Source organism: Portunus trituberculatus, chromosome 3, assembly GCF_017591435.1.
Source record: "Portunus trituberculatus isolate SZX2019 chromosome 3, ASM1759143v1, whole genome shotgun sequence".
NCBI lineage: Eukaryota > Metazoa > Arthropoda > Malacostraca > Decapoda > Portunidae > Portunus > Portunus trituberculatus.
This window is the reverse complement of record NC_059257.1, coordinates 610887-638798: the sequence shown is the minus strand read 5'-3', so window position 1 is coordinate 638798 and position 27912 is coordinate 610887. Positions and strand designations below refer to the sequence as shown.

Genomic DNA, 27912 nt, shown 5'->3' with positions numbered 1-27912 from the left:
TAGGTACAGATTCCGTTGATGGACTCCAGTTTATCACTAGGAACTCCTATTTGCCCGCAGGATTGAGAGGGGCTGTCTGCTGCTGCCTGATGCAACAAAGATTAGTCCGCCACCACCACCACCATCACCACCGCACCCATTCCCATTCCTGCCACAGTCCAGCGGCCCCTTCAAGCCTGGGGAGCCGAGAGCGGTCCGGTGATCAGTGCCCAGGAGTGGATAGCAAGCCGGCAGGAGTGGATGCCTTCACAGGTGCTGGAGGAGACCTGGATTGGTGGATGAACGCTGCTGCCTGTCAACTCTGCCATGACTAATTGGGGCTTGTGTCATCACAGCTGAAGAGGAACCCAGCTGTGTCATCCTGTCTGTCCACAAGAACAAGTGGTGTCTGACAGAAGAGAAGTGTTTGTGGTGTTTGTGTACACTGATGGAAAGAGGCGATGGCAAAGGTTGGTGTGGCTCTGTGTACGTACATGACACAGTGGAAGTGTGTTTGTTGATGCTTGAAGGGAAATGGTGTTTGATGTGTTAGAAGGTTTTAAAGGTCACAACATTGACGTCTTTACCTGTGCAACAGTTCCAATGTGAGTTGGATGTGTTTTGCTTTATACTTTTTGTTGTTTATTTGGTGGAGGAAGGTTTGAAGGAATTTTTTAACCTTGCAACTTGTATTTATTGGAGACTCTTTACCTGTGTTGTCAGATTTGTTTGACAGTGTTGTATTGATTGGTAGAGAGAGAATGTGAGGAAGTGTGTTGTGAGAGACAGATGTGTTGTTGTCTGCACTAAATCGTTGTGGTGAGGAGATTTGACTTGTACATAATACTGCTGTTGTTCTGTTGTACTCTTGTTTCATTATGGAATGTATTGCCCTTGTCAACAACAATTATAAATTAATAAATTTAAGACGTCTTGACACAGTGCCAAACAGCAGCGAGTAGAAAGTAGAGAGAAGAGAGTGGGTAATTAATGAACTATATAACTACCACTAAGCACCATTCGCTCATTGATTGCCTTCCTCACCAGCACAACACCCTCTCTTATGTTTCGCTGTCCACAATTCTCGGCCCTAAGACGTCTTGACACAGGGCCAAACAGCATATCATAAGTCTGGGTGTTGAATATACAGTGGAGATTAATAAGCCAACTACCACTAAGCACCATTCGCTCATTCGCTCCTTCAAATCCTTCCTCACCAGCACAACACCCTCTCTTATGTTTCGCTGTCCACAATTCTCGCCCCTAAGACGTCTTCACACAGTGCCCGGCAACAGCATATCATAAGTCTGGGTGTTGAGCGGCCGCTGCTTACCGAGCTAACTACCATTAAGTACCATTCACTCATTCGCTCATTCATATCTTCACTAGAATTTATTTTCGCGTCGTTTTCATCGCTATTTCATCTTCACGGGAATTTATTTTCGCGTATTTTTTCATTCTCTCTCTCTCTCTCTCTCTCTCTGTCATTATTACGTTTTATTCATCTATGTTCCCTTAGTTTATTGTTGATATTCTCGTAATTTCGTTTATTTTTTTACGGATTTTAATTTTGGCTTGTTTGCTTTGTTTATTCCCCTCGTCATGTTGGTGGTGTCTTTATTCGCGTTCTTCGGTCTTCTCGTCCTTACCTCTCCTTTCTCTCCTTCCTCTCTCTCCTTTCCCCTTCATCTCCTTCGCTTCTCCCAGTCAGCCTTTCGTCTCTCCTCTCACTCAGCCAAGGACAAAATGACAAATGAATGACCAAACCAAGTCAAACAAACGCCAACACGGACAAATATTGCTTTATTTCGCTCCCGCTCAGGACACTGCCAGGCTCACACATGATGATGACGATGATGATGATGATGATGATGATGATGATGATGATGATGATGATGATGAGGATGGTGATGACGATGCGCCACACAATCTCGCTCGGTGCACCTAAACACAGATACAACACAACACACAGACACACACACACACACACACACACACACACACAGAGAGAGAGAGAGAGAGAGAGAGAGAGAGAGAGAGAGAGAGAGAGAGAGAGAGAGAGAGAGAGAGAGTTTTAGTAGTATAGTAGTATTAGTAGTAGTAGTAGTAGTAGTAGTAGTAGTAGTAGTAGTAGTAGTAGTAGTAGTAGTAGTAGTAGTAGTAGTAGTAGTAGTAGTAGTAGTAGTAGTAGTAGTAGTAGTAGTAGTAGTAGTAGTAGTAGTAGTAGTAGTAGTAGTAGTAGTAGTAGTAGTAGTAGTAGTAGTAGTAGTAGTAGTAGTAGTAGTAGTAGTAGTAGTAGTAGTAGTAGTAGTAGTAGTAGTAGTAGTAGTAGTAGTAGTAGTAGTAGTAGTAGTAGTAGTAGTAATAATAATAATAATAATAATAATAATAATAATAATAATAATAATAATAATAATAATAATAGTAGTAGTAGTAGTAGTAGTAGTAGTAGTAGTAGTAGTAGTAGTAGTAGTAGTAGTAGTAGTAGTAGTAGTAGTAGTAGTAGTAGTAGTTGTTGTTGTTGTTGTAGCAATAGACAAACAAGCTCTAACACCGCCAAACACTTAAAACACCTCCAAGCACACCCAAACATACTCAAAACACATTTTTCCCTAAAACACACACAAACGCAGTCAAACACACTTCTAAACACTCACACACACTCAAAACACACTCAATTACACCTCAAAACACACCCAAACAGACAAATTTTCCTCCAAACACACCCAAACACACTTCCAAACACACAATTTTTCTTACAAACTTTCCCAAACACACTCAAAACACACCCAAACACACTTACAAGACACACCCAAACAGACATTTTTTTCCTCTAAACACTCTCAAACACAAATTTTTCTTCCAAACACAGAAACACTCAAACATACCCAAAACACCCAAACACAATTTTTCCTACAAACACTCAAAACACACCCAAACACACCTACAAAACACACCTCAAACAGACATTTTTGTCCTCCAAACACACCTAAACACACAATTTATTCCTCCAAACACGCTCACAAACACACCTCCAAACACGGAATCACACAAAGGTGGATGTGGTATTGGCCTGGATGCCTTCCTGCCTCACGCGAGCCAGCACTGTTTGGTGGTACAGTACATGTCGCGTTTGAGCGGTAATACACAGCCCCGCGTTTGGATCCCCTCAGAGCACCATCTTCGTACACATCGCCGCTGGAACACCCACTGTACCTCTGTGGCACTGTACCTCTGTGGGGAAAGGGAAAAAAAGTGTTTGGATTAGGAAAATTGGAGGTTTGGATGTATATTTGATCGTGCTGGAGTGTGTCTGGGTGTCTTTGTGTATTTTGATGGTGATTTGAGTGCTTTGATGGTGTTTTGAGTGTGGTTTGAGTGTGTCTCGAGTGTTTGGAGAATGTTTTGAGAGTGTTGGAGTGTGTTTGAGTGTGCTTTGGTGTCTTTTAGTAGTGTTTGTGTATTTTGATGGTGATTTGAGAGTGTTTTGGGTGTCTTGAGTGTGTTTGGGTGATTAGAGATGTGTTTTTGGTGTTTTTTTGTATGTTTGAGTGTGTTTGGAAGTATTCTGAGTGAGTTTGAGTGTGTTTTCAGTGTGTTTAAGTGTGTTTGGATGCTTAAAGATGTATTTGAGTATTCTGAAGGTGACTTGAGTGTGTATGTGTGTGCTTTGAGTGTGTTTAAAGATGTGTTTGAGTGTGTTTGGGTGTGTCTTCAGTGTGTTTGGATGATTAAAGATGTGTGTTGGTGTGTTTTTGTGTGTTTTGTGTGTGTTTGGAGTGTGTTTTGGGTGTGTCTGGAGTGTGTTTGTATGTTTTGGCGTGTTTGAATGTATTTTTGTGTGCTTTAGGTGTGTTTGGGTGATTAGAGATGTGTTTGGGTGTTCTTTGACTGTTTTGAGTGTGTTTGGATGTTTACATAGAAATGTGTTTAGGTATTTTGATGGTGATTTGAGTGCGTTTCAGTGTGTTTTTGAGGGTTTGAAGGTATTTTGAGTGTATTAGAGTGTGTCTGACGTGTTTTAACCGTGTTTTGGGTGTGTTTGTTGTGTTATGGGTGTGTTTAATGTGTGTTTTGGGTGTGTGTTGAGTGTGTTTGGAAGTATTCTGAGTGTGTTTGTGTGTGTTTTAGTGGTGTTTGTGTATTTTGATGGTGCTTTGAGTGTTTTGTGTGTGTTTGGGTGTGTTTGGGATGTTTTGTGTATGTTTTGTGTGTGTTTGGTGTTTTGTGTGCTAGAGTGCATTTGGAGGTATTCTGAGTGTGTTTGAGTGCGTTGGGATATTTAGATATATGTTTGGGTGTTCTGATAGTGATTTGAGTGTGTTTTGAGTGTGTTTCGAGTGTGCTTGGAGTTATTCTGAGTGAGTTTGGGTGTGTTTTAGTGGTGTTTGTGTATTTTGATGGTACTTTGAGTGTTTTGTGTGTGTGTGTGTGGGTGTGTTTTGTGTGTTACGTTTATGTTTTGTGTGTGTTTTGCTGTGTTTTGGTAAGCCTGAGTGTGTTTGGAGGAATTCTGACTGTGTTTGGAAGTGTTTTGAGTGTGTTTAAGTATGTTGGGATGTGTAGAGATATGTTTAGGTATTTTGAGTGTGATTTGAGTGTGATTTGAGTGTGTTTTGCGTGTGTTTTGAGTATTTTTTGGAGGTATTCTGAGTGTGTGTGGGTGTGTTTTGGTGGTGTTTGAGTATTTTTATGGTGGTCTCATGTGTTTGGGTGTGTTTCGAGAGTGTTTTGAGTGTGTTCAATGTATTTTGTGTGTTTTGAGTCTATTTTGAGTGTGTTATATATGTTTGAGTATGTTTTGTGTATGTCTTGAGTGTGTTTAGAAATGTGTTTTGGTGTGTTTCTGTGTGTTTGGTTGTATTTAAGTGTATTTTGGAGTGTGTTTGGAGATATTCTGAGTGTGTTTTGGGTGTTTTATGAGTGAGTTTGAGTATGTTTGGGTGTGTTTTGAGTGTATTTCCGGTGGTGTGTTTTGAGTGTGTTTTGAGTGTGATTTTATGTATTTTGAGTGTCTTTACATGTTTTGAGTGTGTTTTGGGTGTGTTCGGAGTGCGTTTGAGTGTGTTGATTGTGTTTGGATGTGTTTGGGTGTTCTGAGTGTGTTTGGGTGCGTTTTTACGTGTTTGAGTGTTTAGAGATGTGTTTGCAGTGTGTTTTGGGTGTGTTTAGATGTGTTTTGGTGTGTTTTTTCGTGTTTGTGTTTTGAATGTGATTTGAGGTGTTTGGGTGTATTTCTGTGTTTTGGCGTTTTGAGTGTGTTTTAGTGGTGTTCGGTTGTGTGTTTATATTTTGAGTTTATTTGAGAGAGAGAGAGAGAGAGAGAGAGAGAGAGAGAGAGAGAGAGAGAGATCTCTCTCTCTCTCTCTCTCTCTCTCTCTCTCTCTCTCTCTCTCTCTCAATCCGTCACTTACCCACTCCCCTCTCACTCTCACCCACTCCCCTCTCACTCTCACTCACTCCCCTCTCACTCTCACCCACTCCCCTCTCACTCTCACTCACTCCCCTCTCACTCTCTCACCCGTTGGGATTTCCGTATTCGACCAGTGTGATTCCCTTGACTTCAGTGGATCCGTCCGGCCAGTTTGGTGTTATTTCGTGCCTCAACACCACCAGGTCGCTCTCACTCGCCTCTGAAATAGCAGCAGTACTGGTTGAACCTTCACATCTGGCAACTGCCGGACCTGATGGTGAATTGAGCGGCCACCAGATGTCACTGGGGAACTCCGGATCACCCAAGCCAACCTGTGCTTAACTATGAAGCCGTATGGTGTTGTATAATCAGATATAAGTGATTTAATTTAAGGGCGTCTTAGTAAGACACTGGAAATTCTTCATCGTGATATATCTCTTGAAACCAGAGCTACAGTCTTTAACATCTGGTAGTTATATTCACACTGTAAACAAGGTTAATCTAATATTGTGTTGCCCAGTCATTCAGCATTATCAGTGTGCACTATTCACCTGGAAAAGTACTCACTTAGAGTGTATTAGTCTCTATTCTGACAAATCTCAAAGTGAGACAAATCTTGCCATTTAAGATTTAGCAGGTGGCCGTCCCTAATCCAAGACCAGGTTGCAAAACCATGTCAGGAGCACATAACTCAGTCATATCCAGATTAAGGGAAATAAAGCCACATGTCACACATATTAAGTGCATATGCCACTCTCTGCAACTATGCGTTTCATATGCCATGAAGGAGTTGCCCACCCACTTTGAATACATGATATCACAAACATACAGCTACTTTTCACATAGTACTGTCCGCCAAGAAAAGTATGCAGACCTATACGCTACTATCAATCTCAAGATCCTGCAGCTGTGTGATACGCGGTGGCTTGCCATTGCTCCATGCCTGTCAAGGATCCTGCAACAATATGACGAACTGAAGCTCCATTTTGAGGTAAGCCGTAATTGTATCATTATCACCAAAAAATCATGTGAATGCATTTGAATATTGCTCTCTCTTTAATTGGCGACAGAGAAGGGTAGAGACAAAGGGTAGATATTGTGAAGGACAGAAGGAGGAGGAACACAGAGGGGGGAGGCAGAAATTAAGGAATGAATTGTAGGGGGGGAGGGGGAAGGGGGAGTAAAGGTAGAGAAAAAGGAAGGAACACGGAGAGGAAGCGGAGGCAGAAAGACAGGAAGGAGGAGGAGGGGGGATCTGAGAGTGAAAAAGGTAGTGAGGGAGGGAAGGAGGGAAAGAGGGGGAATCGGCATTAGCAGCCACACCTAAGGTGAAGCGAGGGTACTACCTACAACGTGATAAACAAAGGTGTCCCTCGATGACTCACGGCCAGGGAAAGGGGGAGAAGGAGGCGGTGGGGACGGAAAGGGGAGGGAGAGCGCAGGAAGGGAAATGGAGAGGCGGGGCAGTGAAAGAAGGAAAGGAGAAAGTGACGGGCAGTGATTAGCAGCCACACCTGAGGTTTGAATGAGGCACCACATGTCAAGCGTGGAGAGAGAGAGAGAGAGAGAGAGAGAGAGAGAGAGAGAGAGAGAGTATGCATACAAGGAGGTCTTAATTACCTTTAATCCACTTGTCAGGTCAGGTCAGGTCCATGGAGGTAAACGCCACTCCTGCACACACACACACACACACACACACACACACACACACACACACACACAGACCCTAGGCCACCCCAGTTTGTCCTGCCAGCGGAATCCCGGACGCCTGCCACGCCATGCTGCTCTCAACGACGTGGTGTACCGCGCCCTGGCTGCCGCTGGGATAGTGGCCACCCTTGAACCCCGAGGCCTGGATCGTGGGGACGGACGCCGCCCAGACGGCATTACAGTCTTTCCCTTCAGACGAGGCAAGATGTTGATGTGGGATGCCAACTGCGTAAACACCTTCTGCAGCACCCACATTAATGACTGTGCCTTGGCTGCTGGGGCAACGGCACCTGGCCTGGAGGTATGATTTCTCACCGCTTGCTGTGGAGACTAGCGGTGTGCTCGGGCCAGACTTCAATGACTTACTGGATGATATTGGTAGAAGAATCACCCAACGCAGCGGGGAGCCTCGAGAGACAGGTTGGCTGCGGCAACGCATCAGCCTTGCCGTAGCGCGGGGCAACACAGCTGCCATCTGCGGGCCCCATTAGTTGCCGAAAGGCCCACTATAAATCATGTTTTGTACCCATATGTATAAATAGTAAAGTTGTTTTGCCTGAGTGAATGCCTATGTATGTGCTTGTACGCATGCCAGTATGAAAGTAGGGGAAAACACACACACACACACACACACACACACACACACACACACACACACACACACACACACACACACACACATGTGCATCTACGGGCAGCCGCGCTCCGCCCACTCTCCTTGATAACTATGGCGGCCGACTTTGACAGCTAAGATCTGACATATGGCTGGCTTCACTTGCGAGTGCAGCGTGTTAGGCTTTTGTCACTTTCTGTCTATAAAACCTCCTTGTATGCATATATAGTGAAATACTGCATGTATCTAATAAATAAGATACTTATATTATATTGTGTAAATCTCTTTTCAGATTTCCAAGCACGAAGATTATGCTGCCGACATGTTGTACTATATGTACTGTACAAAGATCCAGCGAACAAGCGTTCTTGGCTTTCCTGCACCCTGTTGTGTCTCAAGTGGACAGAGTGAACAAGATGTTCGAGGGAGAAGACTGCAACGTTAGCAAACTGCTAGCAGAGCTGATGTCTCTTTACCAGTCCATCCTCACGCGACTCATGATGCCAAGGACCTTCTCTTCATGGGAAGCTGTGATAAATTTTGATGTGAGTTACATAATTTGCTGGTAACTGTTAATAATGATATAACACTATGGCAATATTATAATAATCATTATCAAGATTATTTTTCTTATAAAAGCATATATCACTATCATGTTCATTAGCGAAATAATTTACTTTTATTTTTCACTTCGACTTTGTTTTCATTTCTTCAGGTGGACAATGATCGCAACGCGAGAGCACAGTCTGCGACCTGGCAACCCTGCAAGACCTGCCGCCGCCAGCAGGATGGGTAGAGTGAAGTGTGAAGGGTGAAGGGTGAAGGGTAGAGAGTAAAAAACAGCAAGGTGTGGGTGCAGGATGACACGCCGACAGCAGGATGGGCAGAGTGACTGGTGAAGAGTGAAGCGTGGAGCATGAAGGGTGAAGGGTGAAAGACAGCAAGGTGTGGGTGCAGGATGACAAGGGGTGTGTGGAGGCAGGGACACTGAAGCATGAAGTGACCGATGGAGTCTGTGTGCGTGGCAGCGGACAGCGACGTCACCCGTGTGATGAGTGATAAGGTCCTTCTCGCATGAAATCCAAACAAGCGAGTTATATCTGCTCTCTGACAACGGATGGCCTCTGAGCTCCAATATCCGCTGTTCAACTCTTCACAGACCTCATACTTCAAACGTATATTTCATTACCTATTTATTTACATTTATCTATTTATTTATTTATTTTTATCATTTTTTGTGGCCTAGAGAGAGAGAGAGAGAGAGAGAGAGAGAGAGAGAGAGAGAGAGAGAGAGAGAGTGTATGTGCGACAAATTTTGAGGGCAAAATGTGGAGGCGAGTGGAGGGAAAAACGTCATATATTTAGGGTAACAGCAGAATAAAAGCAGAAAATTAAGAAAAAACAGCAGAAACACACCAGGAATTGAGAATAACAGCATTAGAGCGAGTGGGAGTAGGTAGGCGACGGATTAGAGCGAGAAAATGTTTAGGCTGGAGAGAATTAAAGCAAAAAACACACCAGGACAGTTAGAGCAAGCAAAAGTGAATTAGAGAGAATTAGAGCGAGTGGGAGTAGGTAGGCGACGGATTAGAGCGAGAAAATGTTTAGGCTGGAGAGAATTAAAGCAAAAAACACACCAGGACAGTTAGAGAAAGCAAAAGTGAGTTAGAGAGAATTAGAGCGAGTGGGAGTAGGTAGGCGACGGATTTGGGCGAGAGAAAAGCATTGTGGGTGGAATTTAGTAGGCAACCTCGTGAGAGCAGCGGGAGAGGTCAGGTCAGGTCACTCACGGTGATATCCATGTGTCGAAAAATGCATTTGTCTCGAGTACATTTCCCACTCTTCCAGTACACACAGACTGTCTCGTTACGAAGGGCTGAAGGTTCATGGCGAAAGTTGCAGCTCTCTCCCTGAAATGTTTAAAAGTTGTCAGTTTTTCCTCCATATCTCCCTCCACGAGTTTCCTCCATCTTACCTCCACCTACACTGACTTTCCTCCATGTTTCCTCCACCTTCTCTCCAAGTTTGACTATCCAACTCTCCTCTGTCATAGTTAAAATAGTAGTTTTCTAAGATAGTCTAACATGAAAACCTGATTTTTTACAATTTTCTCTCTCTACTTCCTTAAACTTTTTCCTCCATATCTCCCTCCACAAGTTACCTTCACTTTCCTCCACCTACACAGACTTTCCTCCATGTTTTCTCCACCATCTCTCCAAGTCTGACTATCCTACCTTCCTTCTGTCATAGTTAAAATAGTAGTTTTCTAAGATAGTCTAACATCAAAACCTGACATTTTTTTTCATTTTTTTTCTCCACTTCCTTAAACTTTTTCCTCCATATCTCTCCGCTGTTTTGTGTATCTCTCTTCAATAAACTGAAGTGAACTACCACCACCATCTTTCCTTCTCACGGGTAGGTAACATTTCTGTGTGGACACCGTGACCTCACCAGACACCAGCCTCACCACCGCCACAACAAACACCACCCATACCACTTTCTTCTCCCATTTACCCTCCTTCTCCTCCACCCTTTCTCCTTATCCTCCTCCTTCTCTTCCTCCTCTTCCTCCTCCTCTTCCTCCTTTCTGCTCCACCTCCTTTTCTCCTTCACGACCCAGCCTCCATCCAGGTTCCTCTTACCTTCACTCCTCCTCCAGACACTCGCTCCAAGAAGCTTTTCCCTTTTCTACCATTCTTACCTCACCTCCACCTCCTCCTTCTCCTTCCTCCCATCTCCAGCTGCCCTTTCTCTAATGGTATATTCTTATCCTCCTCTCCGCTCCCAGGCACCATTCTCCCAGTTCAGATAAGACACAAGGCTCTCTTAGTGAACTGCGCTCTCTCTCTCTCTGTGTAGTGTAGCAGTGTTTTGGGCTTAGTCAAAATAGCCAGGTAAAATATCAACCTTAGTTCTAAGACCCCCTCTCGATCGTTGTCTCCAGTTTTCATTAAGGGTTGTCTGCTGCTCTCCTACTCAATTATGGATACAACACTAATGAAAACTATGCTCGAGTCCCATGAACGAGCCTTCAACTCGTCAATGGAGATTATGATAAACCATATGAAGGAGCAAATAAGTAAATTGGAAAATAAAGTACTCGATCTGACAACTAGCCTGGAGTTTACGCAACGAGAGGTTGATGATTTAAAGTCCAATGCAAGAGACCATGAGAAAGAGAAAAAGGAAGCAAAAACTAAATTGGATCAACTAACTGAGCAGATTGAGTCTTCAATCATAAAAAAAAAGGAACTAGAAAATATAATTAACTATCAAGAAGACTATAGCAGGAGGAAGAACATACGCATTAACGGCATGGAAGAACGTGGCCCCGAGACGTGGGAACAGACGGCGACTGCAGTAACATCTCTTCCGGAAAACAAGATGCAATTGCCTGGATTGGTGTTGGAGCGAGCTCACCGGGTTGGACCGCACCGAGAGGGCAAGCCTCGTACCATAGTGGCTCGTTTCTCACGCTACTGTGATCGCAGGGCTGTCTTAAGAAGCGGAAAGAAGCTGAAAGGTACCAATATTTTTGTCAACGAAGACCTCTGTGCTGCTTCACAAACAGTCAAGAGTTCGCAGTTCCCCATGATGAGAGAAGCAAGAGCACAGGGAAAGATTGCCTTCTTCCGCCATACAAAACTGATAATACGGGAGAGAACCACAGATAATGCTACCAGACAGAACCAACCACCAGTGACGGAGGAGGGTGACAGTCGGGTGGGCGCTGCTGGGCCTGCTGATGTTGCTGGCAGGGTTACCCACTCTCAGGTGGCGGGTGTGTGGTCGGGTGGTGCTGGGCGGGAAGGTGCTTCGCCGTCCCTTCCCATGTCACGCCCGGACACTTCCCGCACTCAGTCTCCTGCTGCGCCTACTGCCTCGTCACAACGTAATGCCCCCAAGAAGACCGGTTTAAGGAGTACTAGCATGAGAAAGTAATGGCTTATAGATGACCGAACTCTTCTAATGGTAAAGATTCTAGTTCACTCTAGTTCACGGACGTACAATATCATTTTCCTTTTTCTAATCTAAATGATAGTGATTTTATAAATGTTATCCAAGCTGATGCTCATATGTACCCGTTAAGCGTAAATAATTCATTAACATTTTGTAACAGTGACAGACTTAACAAATCACAGTGTTGATCACTTAAATGAAACATTATTACCACAACCAGTATGTGACTACATTTTCTACAATAGTGAAATGCATCAAAATTTTCCTAGTAATAGTTTAAAGATACTTTCTTATAACATAAGCAGTGTTCCTCAGCATTTAGAGTCCTTTTTTGACCAATGCTTAGATATCTCTGATATTCAAATTGATATTATTGGATAATGTGAAACCCGTCTTAATGACAGTATTTGTAATTTATATAAACTGGATAATTATTCTTCATTTTTTCAGAATAAATCAACACAGGGTGGAGGTCTCTGTATATATCTACGTAATAATTTTCAAGGTGTAAAAATTACCAATATTTGCTTACAATTACCGCACATAGAATCTTTATTTATTGAAATTTTTAAACCCATTAAGTGTACCATTGGCATTATCTACAGACCACCTAATTCATCTTTTTATGATTTTATTGAAACTATGGAAAGTATCTTAGAATCATTATCCGGTTTTAAATCAGATTGTCATATAATCGGTGATTATAACATTAATTTACTAAATAAGAATGACAATGTCATCAATTACACAAACTTATTCTACTCGTATAGCCTTTTTTTTTTCAAACAATTATAAAACCAACAAGAGTCACTAATAAATCTGCAACATTAATTGATCATGTTTGGACAAATAACATGAAAAATTATATGAAAAGTGGTATCTTATATACGTCATTAAGTGACCATTTCCCTGTGTTCAGTTTATTTTCAATACCCACTCATAATAATTCGTCTTATATACACCTAACAAAAAGAAAATATGATGATGATAAAATCAAATCTTTCAAAGATGATTTAAAACAGCATAACTGGATCACAGAACTTGAAAATACTGAAGGGGCTGATAAGATTCTTTATTTATTTATGGAGAAATTTTTAAGCCTTTATAATAATCGCTTCCCAATAAAATCATTTGCTATGAAAGAGAAACATTATGGAAAGCCTTATATAACACCAGGAATGAAAAAAATCAATAAAGCATCGAAACAAATTACAGAAATTGCATGCTAAGTGGCCACTAACTTATGGCAAACAATTTAAGAATTATAGAAACATGTTAACTACAATAATTAGAACAGCCAAGGAAAATTACTTGAAGTCGAAAATAAATCATGAATCAGGTGATTCTAAAAAGACTTGGAAAACTGTTAATTCTATATTGGCTATACATGAACTTACCCAAAACATCTATAAAACATTAGATAATAAGCAGTATCAAATCACAGTTCTTTGTGATTTAAGTAAAGCTTTTGACACTGTATCACGCAATATTTTGCTACAAAAATTAAATAATTATGGTGTTCGGGGGAAAGCAAATGATTTTTGGAGAAGCTATTTGAGTTTCAGAAACCAATACACAGTATACAATAATGATTCATCTTCTTTTAAACAAGTCCACTATGGGGTTCCACAGGGGTCAATTCTGGGGCCATTGCTATTTTTAATATATATAAACGATATGGTACGTATTAGTTCAAAATTAAAATTTTTGTTGTTTGCTGATACCACAATATTTATTCAAGGACAAAATATTAATGAAATGATAATTACACTCAATAGTGAATTGATAAAGTTATCAAATTGGCTAAAAAGCAATCAACTGACAATTAATGTCTCTAAAACATTTTACATGGTATCAAGTCGCACAAATATTGATTTAGATAACATAAATATTAAGATAGAAGATAATGCAATCAACAGAGTAAGTCATATAAAATTTTTGGGAGTAATCATTGATGAAAGGTTGTCATGGAAGCCACATATCTTGAGTGTATGTACTACAATATCACAAATGACGGGAGTTTTATATAGGATACGAAATTGCTTGCCCTCAGAAAGTATCAGAATGGTGTACCTTTCCATTGTTTATCTTCATCTATTGTATTGTTCTGCTATATGGGAGGCGCATTTAAAACACTTATAGACTATTTATTTACTGCTCAAAAGAAAATTATACGAATCATGTATTTTAAGTCAAAATTGGAACATACAAACCCTCTCTTTCATGATCATAAACTTATAAAACTCCCGGATATTATTCTTTTACAAACTTGTATATTTGTGTTCAAATCTTTATACATTTTTCCTGTAAACACTACTTTTGAGTTTTCCTCACATAATATTAACACAAGAAGACCAATGGATTTAAAGATACCCCAGTGTAGAACTGTTCATGACCAACGAAGTGTTAGTGTGAGAAGCGTGTGGAATTGGAATAACCTTCATCAAGACATTAAATCCATAAATTCTATTAATTTATTTAGAACAAAAATAAAATCTTCTATATATGTTAAATATGAAGGCTGAATTACATAATGATTACGTTTACATGATTGTGTGCACATGATGATATATCAAATTTGTTTGTAATGTATGCGTATATATGAAGTATTTATGTATACATGTTAACATCTATGTAGTTAAGTACGGAGGCGTCTATAGATGTGTATTTCCATGCATATACTTATGGGTATGAGTGTGTGTTGGTAGATTTGTATAAGCATACCCATATATCCGTACTTTATGCGGATATATGGATATGGTTGTTTGTGTTTCTTTATATATTCAGATAATTAGGTTTATCATGAACTATTTTCATAATATGTATATGTAGACTATGTATGTAATTTTATATATGTAGAATGTGTGTGTGTGTGTGTGTGTGTGTGTGTGTGTGTGTGTGTGTGTGTGTGTGTGTGTGTGTGTGTGTGTGTGTGTGTGTGTGTTCACCTCGGTCGCTTGCTGGTCACCCAGCCAGTCTTCCCCATTACGGAGCGAGCTCAGAGCTCATAGACCGATCTTCGGGTAGGACTGAGACCACATCAACACACAACACACACCGGGAAAGCGAGGCCACAACCCCTCGAGTTACATCCCGTACCTATTTACTGCTAGGTGAACAGGGGCCACACATTAAGAGGCTTGCCCATTTGACTCGCCGCTTACCGGGACTCGAACCCGGGCCTCTCGAATGTGAGTCGAGCGTACTAACCACTACACTACGTGTGTGTGTGTATATATGTGTGTGTGTGTGTGTGTGTGTGTGTGTGTGTGTGTGTGTGTGTGTGTGTGTGTGTGTGTGTGTGTGTGTGTGTACGCGTGTATTTGTACATATATGTTTGTATGATTTGTGATTAACATTGGAGTATATACAAAAGTTCTTAGTATAACACTGGCGTGTATTTGTCTTTCTTAGGTAATTCAACCGGTCTGTAAAAAGCCTCGGCTTACCAGACCTGGCCTGATTAATGCTGTTATATCCATCTTATGTAAATATACTTCAAAAAAATGTTAAAGGCCAATAAAGACATCAATCAATCAAATCTTCGTAGAGAATTGCAACTGCAGATGGAGAGAAGGTTCTCCGTAATAGAAGGAACTTTTTAGACCCTAGATTTAAAAAGTTGCCATTTTCAAGCTCATCCAAACAACATCAGAATGGTGGAAGACAGGTTGATAAATATGATGCGCAGCGATGAGATTCCTGTTGCCAGCACATCGTCCAAGGCACTAGAACAACCCTGTGCAACCTGGGGCCCAAGGGCATGCGGCCCTCAAAGGCTTTTATGCGGCCCTTTCTCCTAAATATAAATAAACTATAGTGCAGAGAGAGAGAGAGAGAGAGAGAGAGAGAGAGAGAGAGAGAGAGAAGAGAGAGAGAGAGCAGCGAGAGAGAGAGAGAGAGAGAGAGAGAGAGAGAGAGAGAGAGAGAGAGAGAGAGAGAGAGAGAGAGAGAGAGAGAGAGAGAGAGAGAGAGAGAGAGAGAGAGAGAGAGAGAGAGAGAGTCACGAGAGAGTGGAGAGCTCCGTGTTTTCGTGGTGTTACAGTGGTTTAACAAAGTGCAGTGTTGTGAAAATTTCAGTGTTTGAAGTGATAAGTGTCCTGGTGTCAATGTAAAAGTGTAAGGTGTGCTAAGCCTTGCAATAGTGTTAAAAAATCACTTGAAAAGAGTGTTTGTACCCGTGCAGTGACTGAGACCCGGGCCTGACCTGACGCGAGGCCTAAGGCAGCACACAGTTGCCAAATCTCTCCAAGGTAGTTTTTTAAACAACCTGTATCTCTCTCTCCGTGGCTGGTTTGGCTTGACTTGTGGGAGAGGTAGTTAGTGTCGTGTGTTTTTTGTGCGCCTGTGGGAAGTGCTTTGTGTTCTGTGCCAGTGTTTAGTGTCTGTGTTCACGAGTGTGTTAGTGTCGTACGTGTCGTTTAGAACCAACACTCGTTGTCACTCCCACACCTGGCTCCACAATTCCCCAGGGAATCACTTATCCTCTCCCTCAATGTCTAGCCCGCCCATCGCCCCATAGCCAGGCGAGACTTGCCTGGCTACCAGCCACAGAATTGGTGTTGCGTTTGTGGCAAAGCAACACTTAAGACTCAACACGTGAGCTGTGACGAGGAAACCTGCCGTAACCTTTGTCACAACAGCTGCCTTGGGGATACACCAGTCTTCAAGTGTAGCTACACGGAACAGCTACGACTCCAAGCAAACATCCCGGACCCCGTCATCTACATCAGCGAGGAGACTGACACACACCCCACGCCACTACCGGACGATAGTGGGGAGAGTCAGTGGGAGGGCTTGGAGAGAGGAGAGCTAGTTTCACTAGTTGAGAAGCTCACTGAGGAAGCCTCTCAACAAAACTGTGTGATTAAGTCCTCCAGGACGACCGAGACTTGATCATACAGCACAGAGACGTGTTTGCTGCGGCTCTCAGAGTAGTAGACAGGCTGATAGCGTCAAAACAGCGCCAGACGCAAGTAGCCACACGCTCTCAGGCAGTCAGCGCCCACGCAGAGTCAATTGACGAACACTGGGAGGTGGTTTGTCAGGACTCTGAGAGGTGGAGGACGTGGTGGAGCTCGGATAAACCGCAACAGATCCGGTACGCAGCTGTTTTCTCCACTTCCACCTTCCCTTCGCCTGCCCGGGAAACAACGACCGCTCCGCCTACCTCCACTGCTTCCACCGCCACACAGAGCGACTGTGACACCTCCCAGCGTCCACTGTCACTCCTTCTGCCACACAGAGTGACTGCTCGGTACTCACTACCACGTCTACCGCCACACAGAGCAGCAGGGACTCTTCCTCCAGAAACACAGCGAACGGAGTAGATCGCGGTGCCTCTGTTCGCCCACGAACCTCTCCTCAGACCACTTCAGGAGATTGGAGAAAAAAGAAATCTAAGAGGGAAGTGCAGCAGGACGCGAGGAGGGTGTCCAGCGAAGGACTGAGGACTCACCAGGCCACCAAGCAGACACAAAAGCGAGCCAAGGCAAAAGTGTGTGAGTACTGCTCACGGAAAGGACACACTTCTGCTACTTGCCACGCCAGAACTGACGATTTACGTCAGGAGCGTCTCCTACAGCGGCTTCTTACGGTGGAAAGATACACAGCCACACCCTTCCCACCTGCAGCGCCTCAGCCCGCCCACCCCCTCACTTCATTTCAGTCCTTGCCACAACCTCGCCCACTCCTTCCTCAGCCTGGTATCTGGAATCAGAACCAGGGGCGGCAGTGGACCACTCCTCTTCACCAGTACCAGCAGTCGGCCGCGGACCCTAACCACCACCTCGGACTAGCAGGCCTCGCTCACTACCATCCCTCACCATGGTACAGCCAGCTTGCCCCGCCGCCAACTAAAGGTCGTCTCTAGCAACGTCCGTGGTCTCCGGACTAACCTTGCAGACTTATACCACAACTGTGTGCAACGACACAATGCAGACGTTGTTGTGGTGACCGAGACATGGCTGAACAGTGAGGTGGAGCCCACGTATGGCAGGATGCAGGGCTTCACCCACTGGGTGAGGAGGGACCGACAGGAGCGAACAGGAGGTGGAGTGGCTGTCTGCTTCAAGGAAGGAATGCAGGCCCAGCTACTCGACATAGACACGCCTCCAATGATGGAGATGATGTACTTCCGAGTAATGCTGGCAGACCGCTCAGCCCTCCTGCTGTGTGCCCTGTATCGCCCCCCGCGACAAGGGCCTGACTCACTCCTGTACCTGACTGAGACCTTAGACAACCTGATGATGGCACACAGATGCAGCCACGTGCTGATTGTGGGGGATCTCAATCACCACCTGGAAAGAGACGCCTACGAGAATCTCCTGAGGTGCAGGGTCTGACAGATCATGTCACCTTCCCCACACATGAACGAGGAGGGACATTAGACCCTGTCATCTCAGACTACCAGGAAGACAAGCTTCAGTGTCATCAGCTGGGGCTCGTGGGCAGCTCTGACCATCACGCTGTACTGACACAGCTGGAAGTGGGCGTGGCTCAGGACGAGGCCACCACCCGCACCATCTGGCTGTGGAACAAAGCAGACTGGGCTTCCCTGCGCCGCGACCTGACCCACACCCCATGGGCCACTCTGCTACAGGGAGGAGCAGAGAGTGAAGCACTTGCACTCACCTCTCACCTTCTCGCCCTCCAGAGACGCCACGTCCCACACAGGGAATACACCACCAGATCGACGGATCAGCCATGGTTTGGCTACCGTTGCCGTGTTGCTGCCGAGGCAAAGTATGCTGCCTGGCTCCGCTACAAGAGGAACCCGACTCGGCGCAACAAGGACCTGCACAGGGCTGCATGCAGGAGGATGGTGGTAACCAGCAAGTGGGCCTTAAAAAAGTGGGAGGAAAGCCTGCGCCGGAAACTGTGTGGCACTGGCGTAGGAAACAAAACTTGGTGGTCTCTTGTTAAGGACAAACAAGGAACTGGCCACCAAGAATCCATCCCTCCCTCAGCAAGCAGGACGGTACTGTCGCCACCAGCAGTAAGGAGAGGGCACAGTTGCTGGCTTCCTTGTTTGCTGGAAAAATGAAGGTCGGGAATCCACAGCAGCCACCGCCTCAGCTGGTCCAGCAATGTGAGAAGACTGTCACCATGGTGGAGGTGACGCATCAGCAGGTGAAGCGATTATTGCGGGGCTGGACACACAGAAAGCCACCGGCCCTGATGACATCAGCCCGCACCTGCTGAAGCGATGCTCCCAGGAACTGGCTGCCCCTCTCACCCAAGTCTTCACAACTTGTGTACGGGAAAACGTCTGGCCTTCAGTGTGGAAGGAGGCTCGAGTAGTTCCTGCACACAAAAAGCTCCAGGACGGACCCAAAAAACTACAGACCCATATCCCTGTTGTCAGTGGTGGGTAAAGTGTTTGAGAGGGTCGTGGCAGAGGTGGTGTGTAGACATCTCAAGGACAATGCCCTCCTCTCAGACCAACAGTTTGGGTTCAGACCTGGAAGGTCAACCTCCGACCTAATGATGCTTCTCACCAGGCATTGGCAGGACGCCCTCGACGACGGCAAGGACACTATAGTGGTTGCTTTGGACATAGCAGGAGCTTTTGATAAAGTATGGCACAACGGATTACTAGAAAAGCTTCGTGCTAAAGGCATCCAGGGTGGCTTGCTACGACTCTTGGGAAATTACCTGCAGGACAGAAGCCTCAAGGTGGTTGTCAACGGGCAAACATCTGAGTCCCTGCCTGTGGAGGCATCAGTGCCACAGGGTTCAATTCTTGGCCCACTCCTGTGGAATATCTACGTGGATGATCTTCTCCAGCTACTGCCAGGAGTCATGGCCTATGCTGATGACTGCACCCTCTCCTATACCTATCCACGCCAGGACAGTGGGCGGGCTGCTGAGGCCATCAATCAGCAGCTACGAGTGATAAATTAGAGAGAGAGAGAGAGAGAGAGAGAGAGAGAGAGAGAGAGACAGTTACGAAGTAGAGCCCACCAAAAGTTTGACAAAATTCATATTCTCGTGTAGGTACCAGTATCACCATATTTGTTTCTATTTCGTTCACTAAGGTACATATTTTAATCATATTAGAACAGAAAATAATATATTACTTGACATTTATAATTATTAGATTGAGTGATCATTGGCTGTCTGTCTATGAGTCTGACACGTACTGTACTATGGTACGTGTGTTCCCGCCTGTCAGTACCGCTGCCTCACGAGTCTCCGTTGTGACTTCATTTGTTGTGGTTGATTTGTGATTACCAGTACGTACTGTAAGTTGTTAATGTTGCAGTTTTGTGATTGACTTTAGAAAATTTGCAAGCACAGTGTATCCAACTCTCTGCTCATGCAAGGAAAATGATGGCAGTGTTTGGTAGCACATATGTATGTGAGCAGCTCTTTTCAAAAATGAATCTGGTTAAAAACAAGTATAGATCTTCACTTACTGATGAACATTTGGAAAGTACCCTGCGTGTAGCCACATCATCCATACAGCCTGATATTGATGAGTTGGTGTCCCAAATGCAACATCAACCATCTCACTAGGGTAGCCTTTCATTTGCAAATTAATGCTCAGGAAATGTCTGTTTTTGATAATAATTCTTGTTAATGATCCCAGTTAACCAACAATAACTAATTATTTATGTTTGTACATTATAATAATAAGGTACGATAGCCTTTCATTTGCTCATTTGTAGTAAGGAAAATACATTTGTTTCGGACAATTCTTATTTTTGTGATCCCAATATAAATAAAATCAGTAACAAGATGATTTCCTATTTTTATCAGTATAATCTCACATAATATGTCTTCGATCGTAGTAAATAACATGAAATAATAAGGTTATGTGGCCCTCCATACCAACAGAGTCGTGACTAGTGGCCCTTTGGGACACACCCCTGCACTAGAACCTGTCAGGGCCACGCCACAACAGAGGAAAAAGTCTTTCTGGAGCAAATTTGACAGTAAGCTAGAAAAATTCTCCCATACCTCTGCTCAACCATCCACAGGACCTCACATAGAGCTAAGCAGATATGCTGAGGAACCTCACTCAGACAGAGCAGACGATCCACTTGCATGGTGGAAAGAACATGCTGCACTCTTCCCTAAGCTGCAAGAACTAGTAAAAAAAAAAAAAAAAAAAAAAAATCTCTGCACATCTGCCTCATCTGTTCCATCAGAACGACTCTTTTCAATGGCAGGAGAACTCATTTCACATAGGCGAAGTAGCCTTAAAGACAAGAATATCAACATGATTCTTTTCCTTAATAAAAATGTGTAAATATGTAATTACGTTGTAGCTTGAAAAAATAATCCTTTATTTTTCAGCGGTTATTTTCTTAATACACTAAATGAATGACTTTTGCGATATCAAGTCTGTGATAGATATTCTATTAAGGAAATACTGTTTGTGATATTGTCTGTGATACGGAAACAATTACATTTAATATAATTTGGTATGAAACCTATGATATGGAGAATATTATTGTTAAGGAACAACTGTATTAATGTTTTGTAATAAAAAATACATCATGATAATTTTCATGCCTGTGATACGGAAACAATTGTCTTTCATTTAATTTCTTATGAAACCTGTAATATGGAGAATATTATTATTACTTGTTACTTACTTGTTACTTGGGGTGTTTGTTCAAGGCTGCGCTCCACTGCGAGGCAGCGCTCAGCAGAGCCTCCCTCAAAAGCAACTAGCATCTATAATTGTCTTTGATTTCCATGCCGTTAAAATCATAAACTTCCTTGAACAAATATGTCTTCAATTTCTTTTTGAAGATATCGATCCTGGCACAACCTTTGATATCACTCGGCAGTTTATTGTAAATCCTTGGTGCGCATCTTGCAAATGCTCGACATCCCATGTCAAGGTTATTTCTTGGCTCATGTAGTCTGTATGGGTCTGCATCGTGTCTCAGCTCCATCGTAGTGTCATGGTGGAATGTTTCCAGTAAGTTCCTCAAGTACTCAGGTTTTCCAGACCGTAATGCCTGATGAGTCATAACACTAATCTTGTACTCAATTCGTGCTTTAATTGGCAGCCAATGCAGATCTATCAATACATGTGTTATCCTCTCACGAGGAGAGACGCCTGTAATCAGTCTGGCAGCTCTATTCATGACAAACTTTAAGTCTTTTAAGAGATACTTAGGCAGTCCATAATACAGAGAATTGCAGTAATACAGTTTGCTTATCACATGATTATGACCCAGCATCTTCGTAGTTTTCTCATCCAAGTATTTTCTGACAAAACCTATATTTTCCAGATGGTATCTTGTCGTCTTAACCACCTGCCGTATTTGATCTTTCATAGACAAATAAATGACAGTCCAATAATACTCCCAGATCCTTCACTGTATCACGAACACCCAAACTGTTACCATCAAAATATAATGTGGACATATAAATCCTCTTTAAGTCCTTATTCTTACCCACTATCAAGCATTCAGTCTATTTGTGATTAAGCTTCAACTGCTTGGATTCCATCCATCTACCAACATCATCCATAATAAGTTTTATATTTCCTTCAACATTATCTACATTGTTCAAGGTCATGTAAAACTGTGTGTCATCAGCAAACAGTTTGAAGTCAATGTCATGTTTTCTTAGTATGTGTGAAAGTTCAATAGTATATATACAGAACAGAATAGGACCTAAAACACTGCCTTGGGGTACTCCTCTTTCTAAAATCTTCTTGTCTGAGAAAGATTTACCAACTTGAACACAGTATTGCCTGTTTGCAAGATAACTTTCTAAATATGTTAGTGCATCTCCATCAATGCCGACAGACCTGCAATCTAAAAGAAGCAATCTGTGAACAACTGTGTCAAATGCTGCACTTAAGTCCAGTAAAATTAGCAAACCACATTTTCCTTCATCCATCAGGATTATCAGATCATTGATAACTGAGCATAAAGCTGTCTCAGTCGAATAAAGTTTTCTTTAAACCGATTGATTATCCGGTAAAGCCTGCACTACTTTCAAATGGTCGAGTAATTGGTTTAATACAGCACTTTTAATAATCTTCGATAAAAAGGCCAAATTAGATACAGGTCTAAAGGAACTCAAGCACTGCGTATCCAATTTACCCTTTACAATGGGCTTTATCAATGCCATTTTTTCAGAGACAGGAAAGGTATTGTTCATGAAGCTACTGTTTATAATCAGTTTAAAAATTTCCAGAATTTCATAGAACTTCTCACTCTGAATAATATCACTAATAGGTAATGGGTTATTATCGCAGTAGGTTATATTAACTTTATGTACAATCTCCTTCACTTCATCCACACTTACTTGCTTAAAGGAGAGTAGCTTAGCCCGAGGCGTTGGCATACTCACGGGTATTTCAAGCTCCTCATTTCTAAAATTCTCCACAATCGACTTTATCTTTTGATCAAAGAAGTCAAGGAACATATTTGCCAGCACAGTGTCATTAAACCCCTCAGGCAACTTATTTATTTTCCTGTTACCTGTCAAATTATCCAGTATCTTATATAATCTACTAATGTTAGACCGTGACTCTAATGACTTCTGTCTATAGTACTGACACTTTCTCCTCTGTACAAGTTTGTTTAGCCTGTTTCTCATGTCCATATATTCCCTTCTTGCCTCTTCTGTTCGTAGTCTACGCCACCTTTTTTCTTTCTTCCTTTTTTCTTTCTTAGCTATGGAAATTTCAGTATTAAACCAAGGTGCATGATCTCTTATCTTAATATCCTTTTCATGAAGTGGACACATTTCATTGTATTCTTTTTTCATGTTGCCATTATATAATTCAGACAAACAAGATTCACATTTCTCAACTGCTACTCTTCCATGAGTACACACATCATCCTTTCTTAACTGAATGGCCTGTGACACTTCAGCTCTCAGCCGCTCAGGGTCAAAATCATTTTTCCTACGAAACACTGATCGCTTAGTGTACGTAGTTTCTTTTTTACAAGATATTTGAAAAATAACCATCCTGTGCACCGGTGAAATCCTGCAGATTTCATCAACATTTACTTCTTGAACAAGATTATGATCTGAGTCACAGAAGACCAAGTCAATTACATGTCCACCAGCAGATGTTGCTTTTTCTACTTTATTGTCTAAATTAAAGGATTTCATCATATCTTGAAACTCCCTCACTATATAGTTTTCTTGTTCATCCATTCTTATATTAAAATCTCCACAAATAAAAATATTAATGCTCACCATATCCAGCAGTTTCAAGTATTTCCTGAAATCGTCAATAAACGACCGGGCACTTAGGCTTGGAGGTCTATAGACCACTATAAACATAGATTTTCGACCACCAAGCTCACAGCTAACTTGCATATGTTTTTCTGACTTATCCACCCTAATTTTATTGCATGTTCTAGAAAGTAAAAGACCAACACCACCACCTCTTCCTTCTTTCCTTGACATGTGCACAAATGTATGAGTGTCAGGGGTCATTTCTTTAATTTTCGCTGTGTCATATTCACTCAGCCATGTTTCAATCAAAGCAAGAATATCCAGATTCTCATCATTAATTAAAGTTCTGATTTCTATTGTCTTGTTTCCAACTGACTGGACATTTAATAAACCACATTTCAACATAGAACTCACAGCATTAGTAGCCATGATCTGTAATATTTCTGAGCCTGTCAATCTCACTTTCCAACACAACACAGCAACTATTATTCGCCGAGTGGTCAGTATTCTGTTTCTTAAACCTCACACAGTTTATGCATTTCTTCTCTGTAGATGTGCAATCCTTGGACTTGTGGTTGCCTGCACATTTAAAGCAAACAGAATGCTCACCATTTTTCTTGGCATTGCAGTTTGTCTCTGCATGACCATACCTTTGACAATGGTAACAGATAAGTGCATGATACCTGTCGCGAACCTGGTAAACTCCCACTCAAGCTTAATCCTGTCCTGATGCTGATGTAACAGCTGTCTTATCATTGGATCACATTTGATGATGTAATGAACTGTGCCCCCTGCTGCTGGTTTGCAAAAAATATTCTCAATCTTTGACTTGATATCAGGAACTGCTTGAAGGTAGTCATTTCTCGCAATTATATATATATATATATATATATATATATATATATATATATATATATATATATATATATATATATATATATATATATATATATATATATATATATATATATATATATATAGATAGATAGATAGATAGATAGATAGATAGATAGATAGATAGATAGATAGATAGATAGATAGATAGATAGATAGATAGATATGGATGGATATATATAGATAGGGATTGGTGGGTACGGTACTCAAAACGAATATTTAAGTATAGGCGCTCATAGTTTACTATGCGTTAGTTTGCGGTTCACTCTATGGATGGCACTGTCATCCACTATTCTAGCGGTATCTGGCAGCTCTACTGGCGACACACATTTGTTAAGGAATATGGCAAGCTTTCCAGTCTTGTTTACAGAGAAACCGACACTCTACACATTTATACACTCTATGTAACCTATTTGCACCAAAATGCCAAGAGTCAAAATAAAAACTAGAGACTCCAAAGACCCCAGGAAACAACAACTATTACTAGGAGCTCTCTCCAACAATGACATCTATATTACGAAACTGATACCTGTGAATGACGGCTACGTAGTAATAACATCCACGGATGAAGATCTTGACAAGCTATTCCAAGTCAAAACATCCACAGATCTTGAAGAACTCAGCTTTTCTCCACAAATTCCCCCGGAACTGAAAGCAAAAAGATCGATAATAGTTTTCAATGTAGACCCACATATATTCAACAATACTGAAGATGATATTGCACAGGAGCTCATGCAACATAATAGCTGGATCAACATCATCACCACTGTCTACAAATTCCCAAACTCAAAGACCATGAAAATAACATTTGGAGATGCAGGAACACCAATTAAAACAGCAGACCAAGGCATAAAGTTATTTCAAATGAGTATTCCAGGATATCAAATACAACAAGAAAAATTCTACAGCATCAAGACTTGTTTCAGGTGTTATGCACTAGAAGACCATAACACCAACTCATGCCACCACCAAAAGAATTCAAAATATGTTCAGAATGTGCGGTAACAACACACACATGGCGTGAATGTACCAGCTCAATGAAAAAATGCATAAACTGTCAAGGGGAACACAGAACTACGTCAATGAAATGCCCCATGAGAAAAGACATAATTAGACAGAAAAGAGAAAAGGAAAAGGAAAACAAAACATACGCCAATGTGATAAGTCACCAATCAACCCCCTGGAATATGGCTGCATCCCCACCAGTCAACAAAGAAACCCACCTGAAGATATATGCATGCATGCTGCACGCCCACATACTAAATATCACAGAACCAGGATGCTATGAGAAGGAATTGAACTCCACACTAACAGCTAATAACCTTCCCACAATCAAGATTCCGAAGACACCAGACTCCAATAAATTTATTAAGATTCTGACACAAGAAGAGAGAGACCCAGGAAAAGAAGGAGGAGAAGATGAAAAACAAGATCTGGTTAATGCAAAGGAAGATTACAGTGTAGGAAATAAGAAAGCTCAACAAAACGAATATATCAGGAGCCAACAGAAAAAGAAACAACCATCACAACACAAGCAATCCATAAACCCAAATTAAACAGCAAAGATATTCAGCTAAAAATCTACACCCCTGAAAGCTCAGGCTGGCCAGACAACATGACATCAACGGAACTGACAACAAAAATGAACAACAGCGTCCTCAAATACACATTCTCAGACCACACAATAGATGACTCAGAACTCTTTACCTTAATAGAATCAAATAAAATCAAAATGGATAACTCTTGCTGGCACATGGTGGATGACAGTATATTTAAGAAAATTAGATCTGGATATTTAGCAGAGAAGACACCACCACCGAAGGACATCCTGCGAAGACAAAGGAAATGCTCAAAGTAAATCATGACTCAAACAAATAGCAACATTACAAATACAATGGCTACTCAAACACTGAAAATCATACAGCACAACGTCCAGCATTGGCATAATAGAAGAATAACACTATCAAACATCTATAGAGATATTGATCCACACATTATACTTATAAATAGCCACTGTATTTCAGACTCACAAACCATGAAAATACCTTACTATAACATCATTAAGAAAAATACCTTAAATCACCCAGCTGATGGCTCTGCAATAGCCATAAAAAAGAACTTGAGGTTCAAAACAATAGACGACTTTATCTCTGATATATTAGCAATCGAAATAGAAACCTCAACAGGTAAAATAATATTTGCCACCTTATACCAACCTCCTGCAAGACAGTTCATCCCTATTCCCGATTTCATAAAACTCTTTAGATGAAAGACACCAGTATACATGATCACAGACTTAAACGCAAACCACCCATGTCTGGGCTACCAAAATTCCAACACAAAAGGTAGACAGATACATACTTTAATACACAATAGAACCATACAGCATATTGGCCCAAACTTCCCAACATTTTACACACATGAGAGAGGCACTACGCCAGATATAATACTTACCAACTACAGAACATACCACAGCACTCATATAACACCCGGCCCCCTCACCACTAGTGATCATATCCCAATAATTATGACAGTTTCAGCCTCACCAATACTGATACCGGCGCCGCCAAGACTGAACATACAAAAGGCTGAATGGGACAAATTCAAAGAGCACATAGAGAATAATCTGAACAACGACAACTTAAACCTCACTGAGCTAGAAAACATTGACACTGCAATAGATAACTGGCATAATTCCATAGACTCTGCAATTAAGAATTACATCCCAACCACTACGTATCGACAGCTGCAAGCCCCAAGACTTACTGAAAACACAAAGCAAATAATAGTGAGGTTTAATGCTATCAGAAACCACTCGCTTGAGCATGGCTGGAGTTACCACCTTTATAGAAACTATAGATATCTCAAAACTGTGCTGGAAGCAAAGCTATTAGAAGAAAGTAATATGAATTGGCACCGATTAATAGAGGAAACTGCAACCATGTATAGAAACCCAGAAAATTTTTGGAGCAAAATTAAGATTATAACAGGCAGTTTCCTCCCCAACCCACATTATTTGATAGATCAGAACAACACAAAAATATATACAAAAATGGGAAAAGAACAATTACATAGACAACACTGGGCTCAAATATTTAGGAGTGAAGAGGAAGAGGACGATGGAAATAATGAGATTCAACACTATATGCAAAATAACCTACACAGAATCACGCCATAC

The 27912-nt window shown here is 42.0% G+C and overlaps 1 protein-coding gene and 2 long non-coding RNA genes across 3 annotated transcripts; 1 reads left to right on the top strand and 2 right to left on the bottom strand.

Moving 5' to 3' along the window:
* Positions 1-2984: 2984 nt before the first annotated feature.
* LOC123508161 lies at positions 2985-6513 on the bottom strand. Its single transcript, XR_006675877.1, has 2 exons — positions 5501-6513; positions 2985-3213 (listed from the first exon to the last, which is right to left on the bottom strand). It is a non-coding gene; the product is annotated as an uncharacterized LOC123508161 (long non-coding RNA).
* Positions 6514-8013: 1500 nt separating this feature from the next.
* LOC123508121 lies at positions 8014-8914 on the top strand. The gene is made up of 2 exons (XM_045261621.1): positions 8014-8260; positions 8431-8914. Exons 1-2 carry the CDS (start codon positions 8027-8029, stop codon positions 8509-8511), a joined length of 315 nt encoding a protein of 104 aa, XP_045117556.1. The 5' UTR covers positions 8014-8026; the 3' UTR covers positions 8512-8914.
* Positions 8915-9162: 248 nt separating this feature from the next.
* Positions 9163-26559, bottom strand: LOC123508168. Its single transcript, XR_006675878.1, has 3 exons — positions 26442-26559; positions 25264-25382; positions 9163-9625 (listed from the first exon to the last, which is right to left on the bottom strand). It is a non-coding gene; the product is annotated as an uncharacterized LOC123508168 (long non-coding RNA).
* Between the last annotated feature and the right edge of the window lie 1353 nt (positions 26560-27912).

Excerpts from the sequence above, each read along its gene's own strand:
- LOC123508121 (XM_045261621.1), top strand. The coding sequence starts at position 8,027 with ATGCTGCCGACATGTTGTACTATATGTACTGTACAAAGATCCAGCGAA. Across the intron at positions 8,261-8,430 it reads AAGCTGTGATAAATTTTGAT|GTGGACAATGATCGCAACGC; the intron begins GTGAGTTACATA and ends TCATTTCTTCAG.